This window comes from Coenobita brevimanus, chromosome 61 (assembly GCF_032717465.1).
Source record: "Coenobita brevimanus isolate Jiangsu-jjx chromosome 61, ASM3271746v2, whole genome shotgun sequence".
Taxonomy (NCBI): Eukaryota; Metazoa; Arthropoda; class Malacostraca; order Decapoda; family Coenobitidae; genus Coenobita; species Coenobita brevimanus.
In genome coordinates this window covers 12,978,349-13,003,020 of record NC_137014.1, presented here as the reverse complement: position 1 = coordinate 13,003,020, position 24,672 = coordinate 12,978,349, and the positions used below count along the sequence as shown (strand labels likewise).

Genomic DNA, 24,672 nt, shown 5'->3' with positions numbered 1-24,672 from the left:
TTTACTGTGAGCCTTTAGGTTTCACAAAGTCACCTGCTGTTGAGTGGGACTACATTGTTCTGTTGTACAGCAGGTCTATCTGTTCTACCTACAAATCAAAATTTGAGTTACGAGAGGTGGTTGATAAGTTACCTTTTGAATCATGGTCTTGGTACTGATGAATATGACAAACCTGACAGGCGTGCACATACCCACTGCTGTCCGTTTATATCCCTGTCCCACCACCCTCAGGTTCTGGATTCACAAGGAAACATACCACCAAGTCCCTTTGGTGACTTTTTTTTTTCTTTTTTTCGGAGGAAGGACACGAGATGGAAAGTTTGAAAACCCGCTATCCTTGTTCTTCTAGCAAAAAAAAAAAAAAAAGCCACAGTTATGGCATGGTATTTATTAATTAATTTATTTATTTTTGATAAACAGGCTGACTTTTACAGTCCTGCTCCCATCCATTCCTTGTCCTTCCTGCGAAAACAAATCCAAGATATGTGAGGAAAATTAACATAAGTTTGCTTATGAGTCTCAGCCCCGGTAGTGATGGATGTGGTGTAACTCAGGGAGTCTTGCACGCAAGCACTGCCCATCAGTTACAAAATACAAGGAAGTCATCGTTCAAGCCAAGGCTCCGTCCCTATATATCGCAGCTTATCGATAATGTTGGTATTGAAAAGTACTTGCCAGAAAATTTTACCTTGATATATTGAGGATTGAATATCAAAAAGAATATAAAAAATTGAGGTTGGGATTCTCGAGGACAAAGCCAATAGTCTTGGGCTACGATGAGAGTTTTCCATCCATTCGTGCTCTGCAGACCGCAGTTATGAACTGATTCAGATGACTGAGGTGTCACATGAATCCTCTTCAGCTGATGATATGCCTTCATTTTAATGGCTGACATGCTCAGGTCAACCCCGAGGTCACAGCAACAAAAAAGTCTAGGCCAATCGCCTGGAAATGCCCCTGTGACGTCATATGTACATAACAACCAGTTAGCCAGCTAGCAAGCAACTGTCACCAGCCTCCTAGCGCTGTCTCACCCACCCTCCAAACCCAAATATTATATATTCTATCTATCTATCTATATAACACACACACACACACACACACACACACACACACACACACACACACACACACACACAATAGGGTGTTTCAATAATAGGGTAAAAATTTCAACTTTATTTTTTTCATGCAAGTACATCACGCCCTTGTTACACATCTCAATGATCATTCAAGCCAATTTTGGAGAAAATAGAAGCATATTTTGAGGTCGCTCAAAACGATGACTTATCTCAATGTAGTGGGAAAGAAATATTTGATATTTTTTTTGTCACTGAAATTATAAAGTACCAAGCAAAAACTAATACACTACGAATCCACGTTCGCCAGCTCCTTCGTCATCTTCTTTGGAACCGATCCTGCATGCTCGTGAGCCACCTTGAGCAAGAACTGTTTCGTTGTGATCGACGAGTTGAGGTGTGTCATTAAGGCAGTGCCACGCTCAGCAGCGTCATTGGCCACCTTCAAGGACTTCACTCGTTTCCGTGCCAATTGGTAGTTTCCATCATCCTCCCACTCTTCTGGATCTTCGTTCAAGAACGTTGGCTCCAAGGCAGAATTCATCTGACACTTGATCAGACTGGCCGATTTTTTGGAAACCAAGTCCGCCAAGGGCTTATTCAACTGGACTCTTTTTGCCCTCGAACCATTTCAAGCCTTTGCTGCAACTCTTCCTTGTCAAGTTCTTCACCAGGTCCCGCTTCACTGAAACTTCCAGACGCTCATCAAAGACGGCAAGACCCACAAGCTCCTCTGTCAGATACAACAAGTGATGTCTTGACGCCTCTTCAGCTTAATTGGCAACTTTCTGATCGAGTAGCTTTCCAAAACAGAAAAAAAAAGAAGAAAAAAAAAAGGAAATCATTTCGAGGTGCCCAGTGAGGTATCATCGCTTCATTCCATGCTTCAACATAAATCAAGATGAAGAGTGCAATCTGGCGCATGCCTCGTGCCTCTCTCTGCGTCATTGTTGGGAATGGGCAGCGGAACATCACACTCATAATCGCATAAATCCCTTTTGCCATCCATCGCGCCTGATGCATAGCTCCTGGTGGGCTGAAAGTTGACTGGTCAAGTTGACCCTCTAAGAAGATGTATTGTACGGCAGCTGGAGTAGTTACTTGTAGTCTTCATGAGGATGATTTCTGTTCTCGAAGGTTGATTTCAAGAATGTCAGCATGTACTTCTTCCATTCCTGAAAGGCAATGTTGATGGCGAGGAGTTCCACAAAATCTTCATCGGTATCCACAGTCATGTACAAGGACTGATTGATAAGGGGCCAGTGTGTCTGGAACCACTTGAATAATCCTATATCTGGTCCAAAGGAAGATCCGTGGCAAACTTCGAAGACGGTTTTCAGGATGACTTCATGAACATGACGTCTGCAAGCCAGCCGCACAACTGATGTCACAAAATTGATCTGAGTTCTTGCTCAGATAGCGTGCAAGCACCCCGATGTATTCCAGTATTTGCTGCAGTAGTACCAATGCTCAACGCAACAATCTTGTCTTGAAGATTGGCCTCCTGAACCTCTTTGAGCACAACACGAGCGAGTTCTTTTCCAGTTCCATTCATTGCTAGAAGGTGTTCAGTGTCTTCCCCGGAAACCAGTACAGCGATCCGGTATTGCAAACTGTTGCCTTGACAGATATTTGGAAGAAGCCTTTCATTCCAGTGAAGTGTCAGTGGGATATCCTTTGTCCTGACTGATGTAGAGATTCCAACTGCTATCTCTTCTCTGTTCTTGCATCAACTCTATAGACTATAGCAGGCGAAACCACAAACTTCCTGAGATTATGACCAAGGCTTTGGGCAGCAGCAGTATATGAACTTGTTTCCTGGCAAACCGAAAGATTGTCTCGGTCCCAGGCAGCAGTCAAGCTCTTGTCCCAGACAGCTTTCCGATTCATGCTTGTTGCTACATGACAGCCGGGAGATTTGGCTGGAGTCGGACCGACAAAGTCATCATCGTCTGTAGAGGTCGCTGACGTAGAGTTGGATTCCTCCAAAATGGCTGTCTCCTCCAACCTTCTCCTTTCCTTGAAGTCTTTGTTTTCTCGCTGCAAGGCGTCTGAATAGCGTTTCCTCTTTCTCTTCTTGACCTTGGCCATTACAACGTCGATACCAGCCATTGAGGATGAGGCTATGTCCTCGCGCTGGCTAATCAGAAATCGTTTATCTTCATCTGGAATGTTCATGCTCAATGCCTTCGAGTGTGCGCTGAAGAAATCCCGCTTCATCTTCTCACTGTCTCTGACCTTATTCTTCTTCACCTTCACATACTCCTCATACAGTTTCTGGGCTTCTTGATTTGCCAAAAGTTCATCAAATTGTTGAAGGCTGCCTGTTTTCCAGATATCCCACATCTTCAAGGTGGTTTCTTTTGCAGATTTGGATATTGTGTTTTTCTCTTCCACATGATGGAACATGAACACTTTTAGTACTCGTTCCACAGAGGGTAACCGGCTCCCAGTTACATACGGTTGTGGATTTCCGATCAACCACACCGATGATGCACTGCTGGTTACCATGCTCCCTCTGTGAAAACAAAATAAGAAAAGATAGTAATCAAAGAGGGAAAATAAATTGCAGCAAGTTAGTTTCAGAAGATCTTGAACTAAAAAAACACAAAACCTTTCTGTTAGAGTGCACAGTGATATCACATTAGAAAAATAGTGAATTTTTCAAGATATTAAGAAAAGTTGCACTTTTGAGCAAATCCTAATATACCGCAGTTTCAGTGAAACTTAGCCAAGTGTTTTCCCCTAAAGTAAAATTAAGGCGATGAGAACTTGTTCATGTGTTCGAAAATTATATTTTTGAAACGGCTTATGATGTTTCCCTCCAAATTTCAACTCATAACTGTTCAAGTCTAACTGTTACAGATATATTATGAACGGAGGACACCAGTAATGGTGTACGGATTATTTTTTTTTACTCATTTGTTTTTCCTTCCTCCGTTCTGTTATTTATTATATATATATATATATATATATATATATATATATATATATATATATATATATATATATATATATATATATATATATATATATATATATATATATATATATATATATATGAGCAACGTTGGGTCTGGTTAGTACTTGGATGGGTGACCGCCTGGGAACACCAGATGCTGTTGGCATAACGTTCTCCCTACGTGTCAAGTGGGGTTGGTGGAGGATTAGTGCCCCTCCCTGTAAAACAATTAACTCTAAGCCTTGGCCACCCCGTTTGGGATACATGGCGTCTGGCAATGAATGAATGATGAATATCATCCATCCATCATCCAATTCTACGTTGCCCCATGAGGAGCGTAGGAGCCCGGGGCTAGGCAGTTGGTCCTGACATTTAAGATGAGAGTGACCAACCTCACTCATCCCTGAGTGGCATTACGTGAGCAGTAAACCCCAACCATTCCTTGGATATAAACCTTCACCGGCTCAATCTGATTGGAGCACAATAATTACCCACTAAACCACCAGGCGCCAAAATTTGGTTATATGGTTACCATCCTGCGTAGTAAGTAGTTTCCTGGTGTACAGGAAACCATTTGGCTTGTCACTCAGTGTGGAGTCACCCACAGGGAGAAGGAAGAGGGAAGAATGAAGGAATGAAAGACATATATATAAGTATATATATATATATATATATATATATATATATATATATATATATATATATATATATATATATATATATATATATATATGTAGTTGTGTGTGTGTGTGTGTGTGTGTGTGTGTGTGTGTGTGTGTGTGTGTGTGTGTGTGTGTGTGTGTGTGTGTGTGTAGGTAGGTAGGTAGGTAGGTATGTACACTTGTATGCTGTATTTGCAATTAATGTCTGTATAATGAGATATACAGAATAATAACCTGCATTATCCACAATAAACTTTTAAACAAAAAGTGCCAGAAAGTCTTAGTTTACAAGAATGTGCCCCTGAGAGGCAAAGTGTGAGAAAGCGAGGTGTGGGATGCAATACTATGGTTAAGGTGTAATGTGGTGTCCCTTCCCCCAGCGATCGACGCCTACTGACGCGTGGCAGTGGCTCGGCCAGCCCTGCCCTGGTAAGCCCTCAAGTGGACCCCGAACTGCACTGGAGGGTGGACGTCCTCCCATGGCTTGCCTGCAGGGGCAACTTCCTCAGGTAGGCATCCCTGCTTAACATGCAGTGGTGGGGGGGGGGATGGGGAGAAGGAAACAAATGGAGGGAAAGAATGAAAAAGGTTGTATCGATTAGTTATCTGCTCGTCCAGTATCGAGAGAAAAATAACCCACAATTTTTATAGGCTATTCTTTATATATTATTATTATTCGTAGTAGTAGTAGTAGTATTAATATTATTAATATTATCATCATCATCATCATCATCATCATTATTATTATTATTATTATTAGCATCATTATCATTTTATTATTATTATTATTATTATTATTAACATCATTATTATTATTATTAGTACTAGTAGTAGTAGTAGTATTACTATTGCTTTGGCAATAATAATAAAGTAGATGTGTAATTTCTTCCCGTGCATTCAAAGAAAACATGGAACTGCGCCTCTACGATATGTATACTTATTTTTTTTTTTTAATCCGTGTACTCACTTTCCCCTATTTCTGATCGCTTTTATTTTTCGGAAAGGCTCTGACCCCCTCTAAGAATCACTGGGGGGTGGGAGTCACACTCCCCAAATATTGCATTACGGATGGGAGTCCATCGTTCATCGTGTACTAAGGTATCACACCATATTTGCCCTCCTTTCACTATTTTTGGGAATTTTTAAATTGGTGGGGGGAACTGACCCCCCTAAAAATCAAGGCTGCAAAGTTGTGTATAGTGGAAGGTCTTCCCAGTAACCAGCAGAGCTCACCTGAGAAGTTGCATTCAAGTCCATCAAATACCCTAGGAGGTGTAAAAGCACCCCGCCCCCCCCCACACACAAGCGGACTCTCATTCAGCGGTATAGGGTGAGATGCCGAAAATTATACCACCTGCTTCCCAGGACTGATAAAATAACAACAACAACAACAGTATGTTTAGTATTTGAATACTTTTTTATGAAGCAATATATTTAGTTTCCCATTATATTTAATGTAGTTTGTGCCCATCTCTGGTGTGTGTGGGGGGGGGGGGACATTGGGCTTACAGCGTACACCACTTTACCCCTGTATCTTTGGAACAGAGTTGCTTCTCTCTCTCTCTCTCTCTCTCTCTCTCTCTATTGCCTTACGTTCGTCCAGTTCACCTCCCATCCTTTTTACCACTGGCTGTGTACAGCACATGAGTAGGTAGAGGCGGCATATGGGATTAACCAAGGGTAGGTCAGAGTGAGGCCAACAGACCTGACTCGACCAACATGGCGGCGACCTCTTTGACAGCTGTCTGACTTGGTTCCGCTGACCAGGCGGGAGTGTTTTCTTAGTTGCAAACAGAAAAAAATATGTTTTATCTTTATTTATCTATTTATCTATTTTTGCGTACAAACCTACAAACTATAATTAACTCTAAAGATACTCACCAGTGAAATGTAATGGATGGGTCAGATTTCTTATCTCCTCTTTCATTACACCCAAATGCGGCACAGGTGGTGGGCATTTTTGGAGACTTAGGTTATTTGATGGTGTGATACAACTTAGGACAGAACGTCTCACACCCACAGCTGAACTACAACTAAAACCAGAGGTAGAATGAAGTCTACTTTGTTTCTGGCATTCTCCCTGAGGAATACCAGGTGGACACACAGCTGGAGGTATTAAAGGCTTAATAATCTCATGGCCACACCCACGGAGGTATGATTAGGACTCTTACCTCTATGGGCACAGCCATAGAGGTAGGAGTGCACAGCAATCTTCTTCAAGTCAGGTAGGTGTTGCCGTGACCTCTTGACTTGACCAATATGGCCGTTTGACAGTTCTCTGGCTTCACCGGAGCCTTCTCACGCCGACTCTACCCTATTCCTACCTCTATGGTCCTACCCATATGACCCGGGAAGGCTGGTCATTCCCAGGGGACAAGTGGACACTCCTCACCTCTCTCTCTCTCTCTCTCTCTCTCTCTCCCTGTACATATAGGGTATATATATATATATATATATATATATATATATATATATATATATATATATATATATATATATATATATATATATGGTCTTTCTTCTCTCCCTCCTCCCTCCCCCATCTACCATCTCTCTCTCTCTGTCTCTCTCTCTCTCAATCATTCTAAACACTTGCTTCCATCCTTTCTTCTCCCTCTCCTCCCTCCCCCATCTACCATCTCTGTCTCTGTCTGTCTTATTTATATATATATATATATATATATATATATATATATATATATATATATATATATATGTGTGTGTGTGTGTGTGTGTGTGTGTGTGTGTGTGTGTGTGTGTGTGTGTGTGTGTGTGTGTCTGTGTTCTTACCTAATTGTTCTTACCTAATTGTATCTTTACAGGAATGAGTCAAGCTCGTATTGTCCCGTGTCTTAGACCATATTTATCGTACATATCCTTGAATTTGTGAATTGTTTTGGCACACACTATTTCATTCTGTAGTGCATTCCATTGATCAATTGCTCTGTTTGGGAAACTGAATTTCCTTACGTCTTTATCACCTCTCTTCTTATGCAGTTTTTTGCAGTGTCCTCTTGCTGATGCTTCTCTCCATATGTTAAGTAATCATTTATGTCTATTTTCTCCTTTCCTGATATGCACTTATATAGCATTATCATGTCACCTCTTTTCCTTCTCTCCTGTAGTGTTGGTAGATTCAGTTTATTTAGTCTTTCTTCGTAGCTTAGGTCCCTTAAGCTTGGTATCCATCTTGTAGCGGTCCTTTGAACTTTTTCAATCTTGTCTATATGCTTTTTGAGATGAGGACTCCAGACTATTGATGCATATTCCAGGGTTGGTCTAATGAATGATGTTATTATCCTTCTTAGCATGTCTTCATTTATGTATGTGAATGCTATTCTCATATTTGCAAGCAGTGTATACATGTTCCGTACCTTCTCGCTGATGTGGTCAGCCGGAAATAGTCTGTTATTGATAATCACACCTAGGTCTTTCTCTCTTTCTGATGTGTATAGGGTTTTATTTCCTAACTTATAATCCCAATCAGGTCTTTTTCCACTTTTACCAAACTTGATTACATGACACTTGTCCACATTGAATTCCATTTGCCATGTACTACTCCATTCATGAAGTTTATTTAATTCTTCTTGTAGCTCCCTACAAGAGTCTGTGCTAGTAATTCTCCTTTGTATTTTTGCATCATCTGCAAACATATTCAGATAGCTGTCATTTCCAGTGTTACTGTTTATATCATTTACGTACACTAGAAACATGATTGGTGCCAGCACCGAACCCTGTGGTACTCCACTAGTCACTTCTTTCCATGATGAGTAGTTTCCTCTTAGTACTGTCCTCATTTCTCTTTTTATGAGAAAGTCTTGCATCCAACAAAACAGTTTGCCTCGAATTCCTCCTTGATGGTACAGCTTCCATAAAAGTCTTTGGTGTGGTACTGTGTCAAAAGCTTTCTTGAAATCTAAATAGATACTGTCCACCCATCCTTCCCTTTCCTGTATTGTGTTTGTTACTCTGTCATAATAGTTCAACAGATTAGTAACACATGATTTTCCTTTTCTGAAGCCAAACTGTCTTTCTGTTATCATACTGTGTTCTTCTAGATGATTTACCCAAGCTTTTCTTATAAGTTTTTCTAATACCTTGCTTACAACACTGGTCAGTGATACTGGTCGGTAGTTGAGAGGATTTTGTCTATTTCCTTTCTTGAATAAGGGGACTATATTTGCTTTTTTCCAAATATCAGGTAGTTTCCCTTGACTCAAGGATTTCTTGAAAATTAAAAATAATGGTTTACTTAACTCCTTTGCACATTCTCGTAACACCCAACATGAAATTTCATCAGGACCACTTGCTTTTCCTCTGTCTAATCTACTTAACTCCTCCTGTATTACTTTTTCTGCTATTTGTATATCTGGTAGTATGTGTGGACATGCGTGTTCCACATATTCCCTCTCAAAATTTTTTCTTCTGTAAAAACTAATTGGAAATTCTTATTTAGTGCTTCACAAATATCTTTCTCTTGTGTATAAGTGATTCCCTCGTCCGTGATGGATTGTATTATATCTTTTACTTTGGTTTTGCTTCTGATATAGCTGTAAAACAGTTTTGGTTGATCACTACTTTTATTTATTATATCCTCCTCAAACTGTTTTTGGGCTTCCCTCCTTATTCTTGTATAGTCGTTTCTTGCCTGTTTGTAATTATTATACGCCCTTTCACTATTGTGTCTTCTGTATCTATTCCACAACAAATCTCTTCTTTCTTTTGATTTTTTACATTCTGTATTGAACCATTTCTGTATTTTCTTATCTGCTTCTTTGTGCTGTGGGATGTACTTCTGGACTCCTATTTCATAAAATTCACAAAATTTTTTATATACAGCATTTAAATCTTGTCCTCTCAGCTCATTTTCCCAGTCAACTTCTAAGAAATACTTCTTTAGGTCTTGATAATTTCCCTTTTTATAGTTTAGTCTCTTTTTGTAACTGTCATTGCTGTTTACTATGTCATATGCTATCCTGAAGTTATAATTTAGTACTGCATGATCGCTTTTGCCAAGTGGAGGGTGATATATTAAACTGTCAATGTCATTTTCTTGCCTAGTAAATATTAGATCTAGCACTGAAGGTACATCAAGTCCTCTTTTTCTAGTGGTTTCCCTCACATGTTGCGTTAAGAAAAACTCTTGTACGAGATCCAGGAGCTTTTGGTCCCAACAGCTTTCTTGGCTATTTATATCTAGAGTATTCCAATTTATATTTGTATTGAAATCCCCAGTTAGTATAATTCTTTCCGATTTCTCTTCCATTTTATGTAGCAAGGATCTTATACTCTGAATTGTACTCTTTGCCAGGTCCTCATATTCGTCTCTTTCCCATGTGTTTGATCTGGGTGGCATATACAAATTGGCTACAATTACTTTACCTTCAGATGTGTTGATCTCTACTGCAATCAGTTCTACTTGTGATGGTATATCTAGGTTTATTTCCTTGACTTTTAGATTTTTCTTAGTTAATATTATAATTCCTCCTCCTTTTTTTAAGTTTCTGTCTCTTCTCCATATATTGTATTCCTCTAAGTTTAGTATGTCATTGGATATCCTTGGTGTTAATTTTGTCTCAGTTAGGCATATTATTTGTGGTTCATTTTCTCTGACATAATCATTCATCTCTAGTAATTTAGATACCATTCCATCCACATTTGAGTACATCAATTTTATCATCTTGTTTATATACTTGTCATGACATGGTTCTACTAACTTCCTCCTTTTTCTTCCATCCTGTTTGTGTACCACTTTCGTACCTGCAACCCTATTACTTTGTAAAAAAATTTCTTCTTCTCCTCTTCTGATCTTCCCTCATTTTTTGTTTTTGCTTCCTCCCTTTTCTCTTTCAGTAATTCCAGTTCCTCTTGTGTTAGGCATCTTTTTATCCATACATTTTTGAACTCCTCTTTTTCCATAAGATTCTTTGCATTTTTTAGTATCTCTTCCACAGTGTTTACACTCTGGAAAGTCACCTTTAGAGGTCTTGTCTTGCTTTTCTCGTATTTCCCTAACCTTTTGTGTTCCTCTATGTCTTTACTACAGATTTCCTCTGCTACTTCTTTCAGTAAGCTCATTACATTTGCCATCTCCTTTTTGTCTTTAGTGATTTTGTTTTTAATTTCTTCCTCTTCTATACCAGTGATTACTATTGATTTATTTATTTCTACTGAATCTCTGACTAACTTTGGATTGTTTTGGATTATTCTTTTCACTTCCTTTTTAATGTTTTTTTCCTCCACCCTTGTTTCTAAGTCTTTCTTTACTTTCACCATTTCAGCATACGTGGTTTCTACATCATTTTTGTAGCTTTGCACAGCTTCATTCACCTGTGTTATCTTCTCCTCAATATCACTGCTCTGGTCCATAAGACTGCTTGCTTGTCTAATTGTCTCTGTGTCATTTTTTAACTCTTCCATAACACTCTCGTGATTAACTACTGTACGTCCCATTTCACTCACTTTCTTCCTAAGGGTATTCAATTCCACTGTTAGTTCACTGATGGTTGTGTCTTTCTTATTGGCCTCCCTTCCCAGTTTTTCTATCTCTTCCTTTTGCAAGTGCATTTGCTTCTTTATTTCATCCATTTCATTTTTGAAAGCCATTTCTAGTTTGTGTACACGTTCAACCAGTCTATTGTGAGTCTCCACTTCAACCAGTTCTTGGTAGAAATCATCATTTTGCTTTTTACTTTTATCCCTTTTCTTTTCCAAATTTGTTTTACTGAAGTATGTATCCATTTTGTAATACTAAATGAGGAGTATGCACTTACACTTTCCGCGTGTTGTTGTAGTATAAACAAACCCGGCTGACTCAACGCATCGTGGTTCTTTGTTGTTTGAACCGGTCTTATTTAAACTTATTATTTCTTTTCCTTTCAATAATGAAAAATCATTTAGTCTAACCTGGTACAGAGCTTGACTCATTCAAAGATACTTATTTAGGTAATGCCCCCGGCCGTGTTGAGCTGGTATGGAGAGCCGGTAAAAGACGTCTTCCTCCGACGATGCCGTGTGTGTGTGTGTGTGTGTGCAATTATTATCATAACGAATGGCATGCTGTGAATTGGAAAGTAAAGATGAGGAGAACTGGCGAAAATGGTGGCAGAAGGGAGTAGGCAAGTATGATGGTGGACGTTAATTGGCCCGCAGGGAAATAATGACAGTTCCACATGCTGACGTCTCGAGAGGATTTCCTGCAGTTGTTCCCTCTAAATATGTTCCAGTGTTTTAATTTGTAATGCTTATATCACAGTAAAGGCATACTTTGCACTGACATTATTATTCACTGCTACAGATTATTGAGAGAGAGAGAGAGAGAGAGAGAGAGAGAGAGAGAGAGAGAGAGAGAGAGAGAGATGGGGGGACAAGTGGTCACTCCTCACCTCTCTCTCTCGTATGCAGATCCAAAATCAGGAGGAGTCGCCTCGCATGGGCCAACCAGCGTACTACAGTTGTTTTCTTTAAATATATTCCTAAGTTTTATTTTGCAATACTTATATCACAATAATAAAGGCATACTTTGCACTGACATTACTATTCACTCCTAAAGAATCTTGAAAAACAGAGAGAGAGAGAGAGAGAGAGCAGCTGCGTATACGAAGAATGAAGACGAGCTTCTCATGTGTGTGTGTGTGTGTGTAATTCACCGGGTCGGTCAGGATCACTTTGATGGTCGTGATCATCAGCTTTTACCCTCCGGGAAGGGAGCTGAGAGCTCATATAGTCCGATCTAAGGGCAAGGCTGTGACCTTCACACACGCACACACCCGTCCCCTTGCTCCAGGGGGACAGTAACCACCCACTTCGTCAGTGAAACGTTTCGCAACCTGAGCGAGGCGCGAACTCCCGTCCACCAGTTGGCAAGCGAGAGCGTTACCACTGCACCAGCGAGCGGTGTGCGTGTGTGTGTGTGTGTGTGATAGCAGAGTAGCCGTGGGGAAGAGGGAGGGATGGGTTGTGATAAAAAAAAGTAGGGAGTTGCTTGTGTCAAGGATGCACACACACACACACACACACACACACACACACACACACACACACACACACACACACACACACACACACACACACACACACACACACACACACACACACACACATCAATAGTAATCACTGGTATAGAAGAGGAAGAGGTTAAAAACAAGATCACTTGAGACAAAAAGGAGATCGCAAATGTAATGAGCTTACTGAAAGAAGTATCAGAGGAAATCTGTAGTAAAGACATAGAGGAACACAAAAGGTTAGGGAAATACGAGAAAAGCAAGACAAGACCTCTAAAGGTGACTTTCCAGAGTGTAAACACTGTGGAAGAGATACTAAAAAATGCAAAGAATCTTATGGAAAAAGAGGAGTTCAAAAATGTATGGATAAAAAGATGCCTAACACAAGAGGAACTGGAATTACTGAAAGAGAAAAGGGAGGAAGCAAAAACAAAAAATGAGGGAAGATCAGAAGAGGAGAAGAAGAAATTTTTTTACAAAGTAATAGGATTGCAGGTACGAAAGTGGTACACAAACAGGATGGAAGAAAAAGGAGGAAGGTAGTAGAACCATGTCATGACAAGTATATAAACAAGATGATAAAGTTGATGTACTCAAATGTGGATGGAATGGTATCTATTATGTCAGAGAAAATGAGCCACAAATAATATGCCTAACTGAGACAAAATTAACACCAAGGATATCCAATGACATACTAAACTTAGAGGAATACAATATATGGAGAAGAGACAGAAATTTAAAAAAAGGAGGAGGAATTATAATATTAACTAAGAAAAATCTAAAAGTCAAGGAAATAAACCTAGATATACCATCACAAATAGAACTGATTGCAGTAGAGATCGACACATCTGAAGGTAAAGTAATTGTAGCCAATTTGTACATGCCACCCAGATCATACACATGGGAAAGAGACGAATATGAGGACCTGGCAAAGAGTACAATTCAGAGTATAAGATCCTTGCTACATAAAATGGAAGAGAAATCGGAAAGAATTATACTAACTGGGGACTTCAATACAAATATAAATTGGAATACTCTACTGTAGATATAAATAGCCAAGAAAGCTGTTGGGACCAAAAGCTCCTGGATCTCGTACAAGAGTTTTTCTTAACGCAACATGTGAGGGAAACCACCAGAAAAAGAGGACTTGAGGTACCTTCAGTGCTAGATCTAATATTTACTAGGCAAGAAAATGACATTGACAGTTCAATATATCACCCTCCACTCGGCAAAAGCGATCATGCAGTACTAAATTATAACTTCAGGATAGCATATGACATAGTAAACAGCAATGACAGTTACAAAAAGAGGCTAAACTATAAAAAGGGAAATTATCAAGACCTAAAGAAGTATTTCTTAGAAGTTGATTGGGAAAATGAGCTTAGAGGACAAGATTTAAATGCTGTATATAAAAATTTTTGTGAATTTTATGAAATAAGAGTCCAGAAGTACATCCCATAGCACAAAGAAGCAGATAAGAAAATACAGAAATGGTTCAATACAGAATGTAAAAAATCAAAAGAAAGAAGAGATTTGTTGTGGAATAGATACAGAAGACACAATAGTGAAAGGGCGTATAATAATTACAAACAGGCAAGAAACGACTATACAAGAATAAGGAGGGAAGCCCAAAAACATTTTGAGGAGGATATAATAAATAAAAGTAGTGATCAACCAAAGCTGTTTTACAGCTATATCAGAAGCAAAACCAAAGTAAAAGATATAATACAATCCATTACGGACGAGGGAATCACTTATACACAAGAGAAAGATATTTGTGAAGCACTAAATAAGAATTTCCAATTAGTTTTTACAGAAGAAAAAAATTTTGAGAGGGACTATGTGGAACACGCATGTCCACACATACTACCAGATATACAAATAGCAGAAAAAGTAATACAGGAGGAGCTAAGTAGATTAGACAGAGGAAAAGCAAGTGGTCCTGATGAAATTTCATGTTGGGTATTACGAGAATGTGCAAAGGAGTTAAGTAAATCATTATTTTTAATTTTCAAGAAATCCTTGAGTCAAGGGAAACTACCTGATATTTGGAAAAAAGCAAATATAGTCCCCTTATTCAAGAAAGGAAATAGACAAAATCCTCTCAACTACCGACCAGTATCACTGACCAGTGTTGTGAGCAAGGTATTAGAAAAACTTATAAGAAAAGCTTGGGTAAATCATCTAGAAGAACACAGTATGATAACAGAAAGACAGTTTGGTTTCAGAAAAGGAAAATCGTGTGTTACTAATCTGTTGAGCTACTATGACAGAGTAACAAACACAATACAGGAAAGGGAAGGATGGGTGGACAGTATCTATTTAGATTTCAAGTAAGCTTTTGACACAGTACCACACCAAAGAGTTATGGAAACTGTACCATCAAGGAGGAATTCGAGGCAAACTGTTTTGTTGGATGCAAGACTTTCTCATAAAAAGAGAAATGAGGACAGTACTAAGAGGAAACTACTCATCATGGAAAGAAGTGACTAGTGGAGTACCACAGGGTTCGATGCTGGCACCAATCATTTTTTTTAGTGTATATAAATGATATAAACAGTAACACTGCAAATGAGAGCTATCTGAATATGTTTGCAGATGATGCAAAAATACAAAGGAGAATTACTAGCACAGACTCTTGTAGGGAGCTACAAGAAGAATTAAATAAACTTCATGAATGGAGTAGTACATGGCAAATGGAATTCAGTGTGGACAAGTGTCATGTAATCAAGTTTGGTAAAAGTGGAAAAAGACCTGATTGGGATTATAAGTTAGGAAATAAAACCCTATACACATCAGAAAGAGAGAAAGACCTAGGTGTGATTATCAATAACAGACTATCTCCAGCTGACCACATCAGCGAGAAGGTACGGAACATGTACAGTATACACTGCTTGCAAATATGAGAATAGCATTCACATACATAAATGAAGACATGCTAAGAAGGATAATAACATCATTCATTAGACCAACCCTGGAATACGCATCAGTAGTCTGGAGTCCTCATTTCAAAAAGCATATAGACAAGATTGAAAAAGTTCAAAGGGCCGCTACAAGATGGATACCAAGCTTAAAGGACCTAAGCTATGAAGAAAGACTAAATAAACTGAATCTACCAACACTACAGGAAAGAAGGAAAAGAGGTGACATGATAATGCTATATAAGTGCATATCAGGGAAGGAGAAAATAGACAAAAATGATTACTTAACATATGGAGAAGCATCAGCAAGAGGACACTGCAAAAAACTGCATAAGAAGAGAGGTGATAAAGACGTAAGGAAATTCAGTTTCCCAAACAGAGCAATTGATCAATGGAATGCACTACCGAATGAAATAGTGTGTGCCAAAACAATTCACAAATTTAAGGATATGTACGATAAATATGGTTTAAGACACGGGACAGTACGAGCTTGACTCATTCCTGTAAAGATACAATTAGGTAAGAACACACACGGTTCAAGGTCGGCGGATTAGCGAACTGGTATGTATGAGGGCAGGGAAGGGGGTATGGGGAGTGTAGCCTGGTAGGTGCTATGAAGAGAGGGTAAACGGGATGGGGGGTGGGGGGGATGGGGGAAAGGAGTCGTGAACGAAGAGTGACGGACAAGCCGGGGAAAAGAGAAAATATGACATTTGCCTTGCCTCACGTGTCCAGGTTTCTCTGTCCATGACTGTACTGTGTATTGCGGCGATGATATATCTGTTTTTCAGTTTATATACTGTATAGCAGGTATTAAGAGCAATGATTACTATTCAGAGATTATTGTGGAGAGGTGCTGGACGTGATGATGTGAACACTTATTTAATTACGAGTATGTATCAATAAGTAGATGCCATTTTTTATTCGATTTAAGGGATTTTCCAAACTGATATTATTTTGTGTGTGTACCTAACTGGTGAGTATATTGGAAATAAATTCTGTAATGTGTGGTAGGTGGGGCTGGCTGCCATCCACTCACCTCACATAGCACTGCCTTTGGTGGCTTTACTCTGAGTGACAGGTCAAATGGTTTCCTGTAATACACGAAATAATTTTCTACGCTGGGTGCAGCCTAGTTAAGGTACTCCAACCAGATGTGGCCTATAAGGGTTTACATCCGAGAGGTATATAGGCTAAATTACTCTCACGATGCCACTCAGGGAGGGGCGACTGGCCACCCTCGCTTTAAATGTCGGGACTAAGCAGCTTAGCCCAGGGCACCTACACCCCTAATGGGCGAAAAAGGAGTGGTTGATGGATGAATGGATAGATTCACCATGTAAATTGAACCTGCCATCTAATGAATTCAAAGTCTATAAAAGCCCCATCTTCAGACTTTCTCCTAAGGTCCCCAAATTTCTTGAGCCGCCGCTGCCCCAGGGAGCTGTGGGGAGGTGGATGGAGGAGTATTAGCTGCACGGATCCTGTAAGACTGCAGTTGTAGCTTGTACTCGTATCTGTTAACTGTTGTGCTTTGACATTTTTGCAACCTTTGAACGGTTTCATTTAGCCTAGGAGAAGCTTCTTGTCCTCTGAAAGTTAAAGCCGACATCCAGTAACCTTCAAAATGTAATAAGTCTGAGCCGTTAAGGTCTGGACACCGTTGCACGATTTTATTTAACCTCGGAATGGCTTTCCGTCCTCAAAAGAATATACACAATCCACGTATTTCTTTTCAGGTCCTCCTTCAGACTCTTATGTTTAGATCAACATTCATTTCCTTACTTGTAGTTACACCCAGGATTAAAAAAGAAAAAAGTGAATACGAAATAGTTAAATCCCTCATCACTGTGACAGTCTGTTAGGCCTTACTGTTCACAGATAAGGACGTATATAAGCACTTTCAAAAATGAATCAAAACAAGAAGTAAAAATCTGGATTTACGAGCTTCGCGGCTGTGAGCTGGTAGATGGAGGGTGGTAGGTTAAATATTCTTCCAACAAAATTCCTCCTGCAGAAACCCTTAGCAGTAATGGATTAATTTCTTTGTCATCCCTTCTTGCTATAGATTTCTGAAATGTTTTCCTCTAGGGAAACAGTAGATATCTTAAGAAAAATTGTGTCTAACCTGTGTCCCTATTAGCGACGTTGAAGATGTAGCTACTGTGATCAGTTTGGATTCTGTGTGTACATCTACAAGTGAATGCCCGCAAAAATTTGCTGGAGTCTCACGCCTCACGATTTCCAGCAAGTTCGTGCCGTCGTGTCGCTCGCTATTGCCAAGAATTTTTTTCGTATTTTTCTGACACTCCCGTGCATCACTCCGACTCAGTGCAAGAAGAATTAGGTCGATATCTATTACAATTCTCGTGAAAGAAACGGACAGACTCACAGACAGACAGACACACATACACAGTTTGACTATTATTTAGATATATGTATGTATCTTTTTTTTTTTTTTTTCATTAATGTCTGATCCGATCTGAATAAAAATTGGCAGCTACAATGTGTGTGGGTCTAGGAAGAAGTGATCCGATTTAAGTAGAGAGCGATCAAAAGTCTGGCACGGCTTTGCTGTTCTCTCTGGGCATCCTCACTCGTTCATATTATTTGGCTTTTCTTATGAAATTCAGTGGTACCAGTTTCATATCTATAGAAGATCCTACAATACCTATTAACTGATTTCTTCTGCATCTTGTTTTGGAATCATTTTCATTACTGTTGCGATTTCAAGTAGATAATAATCATTTGTCAAGGAGAAAGATTACTTGAATGTTGTTTTGTTGGACAACCACTGATATTTTGTTTGTTCTCGTGGTTGGTTAGTGTCTAGTTTAACGCAACTTCATTGTGCAAGGATTTTGTTGAAAGTTTTGTTCACATTACTCAAAAGACGGTAATTTTCTTAGTCACTGATTTCACTTACACTGTTAAGTTGCACGACACTGAACCTCGTATTGCTTATAGTTGTCGAAAGAAAAGAGATTAGATCAAGAAAGTATATTGGATGAAACAGAAAACAGTGACTGAGTGTAGGTGTATGGTGTAGGTTGCATGTTGTTAGTGCTCGGTTCAGTGTTATTTTGCTGCTTTATTACCCTAGCAGATTAGATGTGGATGTGGATGTGGATATGGATGTGTGTGTGTGTGTGTGTGTGTGTGTGTGTGTGTGTGTGTGTGTGTGTGTGTGTGTGTGTGTGTGTGTACTCTTCTTCACCACATTCTGCCTTCCTCCAGGTACCAGGAGGTGAGGCCTCCCAACAACGAACGTGGCTGTCCAACCAACCCTGATGACGCCACATACCGCCGTCAGCTCTACGTCGCTACTGACTACTGAGGGACAACAGGAGCACAGGAGGCAGGAAGGGATGGGGTACAGGGAAGATGGGAGGAGGGTTGGGGGGTAGCACTAATAGAGGTTGGGACAGAAGGGAATGTAGGACCGGAGGATAGGAGTGAGAGACGGTTCGAAGAACACGTAAATACAAAATCGCAGAAAAAAAAATCAGAGAGAGAGAGAGAGAGAGAGAGAGAGAGAGAGTTCATCGATAGTGCCATGAGGACATATTTTAAATTTCTTTTTTATCCTCCAAATAACTGCACCACTCATCTGTTGTACGAGTACTTTTCTTTTCACTTACTATACTTTTTCGCTGTAACCTCCCCTTCCACTAAACCCGTAACTGAAAAAAAAAACAAAAAAAACATGAAAGGTAGGTAAGAAGCATATAATGTATAACATAGCTCTTTCGAATCTATTATTTTTCCAGAATATGTTGTGTAAAATAAGTTAACACATTTAACATTAATAAATACTAAATCTGTGCCAAAAGCTGCGCTTGTCATTGCTAACATCGTGACAGCGTAACCACTTCTATGAGGAGCTAGAACCACCCATGTGAAGGTGGAGAACCAACTTTATGGGGATCTAAAACTATCCCTGTGAGGATCGAGAACCACCTACATGAGGATCTTGAACATCATGTGATTAGCTTTATCACTCTGTGGACCTACCATCACCTCTGTGAGGATAAGGAACCACCCTATGAGGATGTAGAGCCAGACACCTGGTGAGACACTCATCTGTAGGAGTAACTTAATTCTTTGTGAAATATGCCAATTCATGCGTACGTGTCATGCGAGTGTCAACAGTACTGTACATGTGATTATCTGCATACGGTTTGCGTTTGTAAATATCAGTGAGTTTGCGTGTAAATCTGGTTTATGTATATTATGCTCAGCTTGTGTATTTACATCATTTATGAATACATCTATCAGCTTACTTGTGTCTTGTAGTATGTGACTGTGCATATGTGTATTCATTGTTACTTGTCCAGTCATTATATTCATACGCATAGGTTAATGTTTTGCAAAATGTTGTATTCTGAAGTCCAAATTCCAGCATTGTTTTACTGAAAGAACAAGTTTACACTTTGCCAACAAACTGGTTTTATTTCTCACTAAGGAATCTTTTAATGCAGAACCTGCGATTTGAAAAATATCACTATACCGTTAGCGTTTGCCTGATTCTCTTTTGCCCCGCCCCCTTGGCCACGCCCACTCACCCGTCGGCCCGAGTAGGAATTCTGAGCCAGTCTTGCCGTGCCAATGTCGGGTATACATGTCAGGCGCTCTCGTTAATCGAAGCAACAAAACTTTTACTTAATCCCTTAACTGCACTGATATCTTTTTCATTTAACTAGGAAATGTTTTGTAGTAAAGGATGTTGGAAAAAAGTACCAAGGAACGTCATCGGTCTGAAACGTTTGTAAAGTAACGAAGGTTCCCTCTGTGAAAATAAAAAGGTACACATTCTACAAAGAACTTAGTGTTTTGACATTTCTCCTTAAATTTGGTATCCACACACACACACAAAACCCTTTTCCCTCTATAAGATTTCACTGACTTCACGTGTATAAAATGAAATTTCTCATTTCGAAGCGAAGCCAGTGACATTTCGTTTTCCTACTTCTAAAATCAGACCTCTGATATTAAGGAAATTAATGAAGGAAATAAATAGGGAAAATTACAATATGGTTATGATACTGTGTTAACTTACCAGACATGACAAATAGGTGACTTAATATGTTTAACAGTAATAGCGGCACAGCTGCGATGTGTTATTGCCAAGCTCCGAACTTCCTTGGTGGCAAAACTCAGCTGCAGTCGCGGGAAGAGGCGGGTTGGTTCTTTTCAAACTGATTTTGATTCAGTTAGCAAATTTTCGTGCTTCGTTTGTCATAAATAAATGAATTCAAAGTAAAAGTAAATAATACGATACTATTTCGTTGTAAGGCTCATTATTCTATCAGTAAGAAGAATAATTATCTCAGCCAATCAGCAACGAGTAGAGCTGGAAGAGGGCGGGGCATCAGTAGAGGGCGGGGCACAAGAGAAACTGGCCAACGCGACCGGTACTGTCAGTGCATCTCAGACGCTGGCTAAATCGAGGTAACTTGTTAATTTGCCCGCAGTATTCAACATGCGAGTTCCAGGAGTACTGAGCACTTTCCCCACTCCACTGATGATACTGAATCCAGGGTCCGGATTTACTAACTTAACATCCTTGTCACGGTACAACGCAAAACCCAACTTATGGATGACCGTAGAAACCCTCCACCGTGGATTTTCCTCTGCGTTTGAAGCAGCTCTTGGGACACTGAATCTTTGCTGGTGACCTTCCTAAGCACTGAAGGGAATTTTACCATCCGTTTGGGAGGAACCCATCAAACGATGTGGAAGTGAGCAGAACACATTTTAGGAGTCAGCACAGGGAAGACCGCACGGAGGAAAATCAACGGCATGCTTTGCAGTACTGTATTATATTTGGTGTGGCAATCTCGTAACTCCCTGACATGCACGAGAAAACAGGGAGAGAGCTGAACAAGTACTGGACTCGTATAACTTAACCAAATCTAACCTAGCCTGTTTTATCTATACTAGTCTAACCTTACCTAATATAAACTAATATCCTATGTCATCCAGGAAATTCCACCGACCTTCATGTTTCTCCTAACAATATCTTCTCGTATATTTCTCTCTACAGCTATTAAGTCAGATTGGGTTAGGTTGGGCTAGTAAGATGTGTTCAGTTTTCCCTCCCTCCTCGCGCATACATATTGATGAAATGGTAACCTTGAATATGAAGTACCTTTGAGACCGTAACACCATATGTATTTGTTTTTTGTATTTTTACCATGTCCTGCCTGGAACTCGATCCTCGACTTTCCAGCTTGCCGCCCATTTCACTATCCTCTGAGTCACAGCCGAGGGGCTAAAGGTTAAATTCAACATTTCCTTAGCTGCATACAAACTCTCCTCACTTGGTGTTTTACATACATGTACGGCAGGTATTCGTTCAATAAATACCGTATACTATATGGCACCACCGACGACATTAGGGCAGAACAGGAAGAAGTCCAGGAGAGCAATTTGGGAGGTAATCTATTTCTTACTTCCAAGTAGTAGATAGCGAAGAATGAATGTCACCATCCGACCATCAGGGTAGAGGCAGAACAAGGCAAGGATGTTAAAATATCAATGTTACAAATTTCACCCAAAGCCATCAGGGAGGACAGCATCAACTGAGTGCCAGATATGGAAACCTCGATGACACGAAGACAGTCATGGAGTGACAATGTGAAAAACAACACTTCAGTTCTCACCTCCACAGTAAAAACTGAAAAGAACTAAAATAGGTACCCTAAAAAGAACTAGCATCATTGCCAAGTGGTGGAGATCAGTGATATGAGAGGCCACACCAGGCCTCATCATATACATCAGTCTGAGTGCTCCCGTAGGAAGGCAGCAGCTCAGTGTACTGAAAAGCAAGTTAACCCTCTGGCCCTGACGCAGACACTACCCTCCTCTTCTGGAAATGTGAACATTAGAATCTGGTGCGTCAGCATACACCATATATATATTTATATATATACTCGCATGCACCAAAATTCTGTTTTTTCCCCTCATGCACACCAGACGCTGCTTATCATGACTATGCCAACCCAGCCAGCCAGTGCATAAGCGGTGATGAGTGCCATCTGCGTGGTACAGCTAAAATCTACCCAGGAATAACGGTGAATAAGCAGCTGCAGGGCTATGGAAAGTGCTACCCTGATGTAGCAAATAATGCAGGGGAAAAGCTGCCTGAAGCAGAAGAATAAAGAATAATATATACACGTATATACTGTAATTTAAAAGCGATGGACGCTGACCAACATGCCATATAACTACGTCCGAATTCTGTCGCAGAGAAAAGGGTAGCAATGCATGAGAAGGGTTAAAATGGATTATTGCGTACCATACACTGAGACCCGGATAGCCATATTACATCACTATCTCCAAAACTCTAAAAGGATTCGATTTTAAGGCACGTAATACTGTAAAATGTCTATATTAGTGTAAAGATGCAAATAACGTGATAGATCATGTAGTGGAGAATATCACGGCACTAGGAAGAGGCACTAAAAAGGCAGAGGATAGAGACAACCGATACAGTTTGTGTCTCAAAAAGACTGCGGGAGAAGCTCAGATTTGGTTTCATCTATGGAGTGGGACTGCCATGCATTTTAACTTTCATGTAGGCCTGCTTTATAAACACTAAAGTATTCCGAATGTTGTCTTGAAATTAGCCAGCAATTAAAACATGTCCTATATGTAAAAATGGCGTCATTAAACTCTCCTTTTCTACATGTACAGTAGGTACTAATAATGGAAGTAGAATCTACGAGAGAAAACGATGTAGCTTTATGCTGTACTGTATTTTGGATGCTTCAGTCAATGCAACGCACAACTGTGTTCGTTTGTTACACTATATCTTCATATTGGTGTATGTGTACAGTTCTTGATATACCATACTATCCTTCTGTGTTTAGACAAAATGAAGTAACTAGTGTAGCTCATTAAATATTTCGTAACTAGAGGGGTATATAACCTATGACATGTGAAGTAAATAAATACAAAAGTAATTGTGTTTCCATTCACTCCCATTATGTATGCACTAAGTTAATGACTGCAAAAAAACTGACCAATAGATTATGCAGAATACTGGTAAAACTATTAAGTCCATCCAGAAGGAACCCTAGGGCGCCAACAGAGGTACGAGTATTATGGGTCACAGACACAACGTGGAAACTACAGGTAGTAATCAACAGTCTCACGGTCTAATGGTCGTCATACAACTATGAGGAGCATGGCACAGACTGAAAATGAGCCCATTCTGTCTGTTTTGGTTGTGATGCAGTGGCAAGTGTCTGTGCAAGAAAACTACCGTGAGGTAGGGTGGCAGGAGGTGAGGTTGATTCTTAAATGCAGGGGTCGGAGCACCTTGCTGGAACGAAGACAGGTTTGCCGTATACAACATGATGGAAGAATGGAGACGGTGATTTTTTTTTTTTTTTTAATGCAAGGAAGAAGGAACCAAAGGCCAGGAGCCCGTAAACCGTTCCTTCCAAGAAAAAAAACAAAAACAATACAAAAGAGAGCCAAATTCAAGATTCGTTCATTTCGAGATGCCTGGACACACTGCGTTTGAAAGACTGGAGATCATAGGAAATAGGAAATACAGACAGAGGGAGACAGTTCCAGAGTTGGCCTGTTGCATAAATGAAGGACTGTGAGTAACGGTTAACTCTTGCATTAGAGAGTTGGACAGAAAAGGGATGAGAGTTTGCTGCTAGACGGGTGCTACGCGCCCGTCGTAGAGGTGGAGGGATGCAAGCAGACAGTTCAGAGGAGCGTGACCAGTGAAGTAGCGATAGAAAAGAGATAAAGATGCAACAGTGCGGCGAAGAGACAGAGCCAGTAAGAGGAGGAGGGTTAATGAGACGACAAGCCTTTGACTCCACCCTATTGAGAAGAGTTGTATGTGGGGAGCCTCCTCACACATGAGAGTTGTACTCGACACAGGAGCGAATAAAACCCGTGTGTGTCAACAACCGTGCGGGGACAAAGAAGGTACAGAGTCGGCCTAACGCACTTAATCTCTTGGAAGCAGATTTTACAAGAGATGTGATATGATCTTCTCAAGATAAGTCCCAAGACAATGAA

At 40.0% G+C, this 24,672-nt stretch overlaps 1 protein-coding gene across 1 annotated transcript in view; it reads left to right on the top strand.

Annotated features, from left to right (window-relative positions):
- Positions 1–18,961, top strand: part of LOC145403693 (isthmin-like) — a 103,829-nt gene extending 84,868 nt beyond the window's left edge. Inside the window, exons 4-5 of the mRNA XM_080275380.1 lie at positions 5,081–5,209; positions 18,862–18,961. Coding sequence (XP_080131506.1) covers positions 5,081–5,209; positions 18,862–18,961 — 229 coding nt within the window. The remainder of the gene's footprint in view (positions 1–5,080; positions 5,210–18,861) is intronic.
- The last annotated feature ends 5,711 nt before the right edge of the window (positions 18,962–24,672 follow it).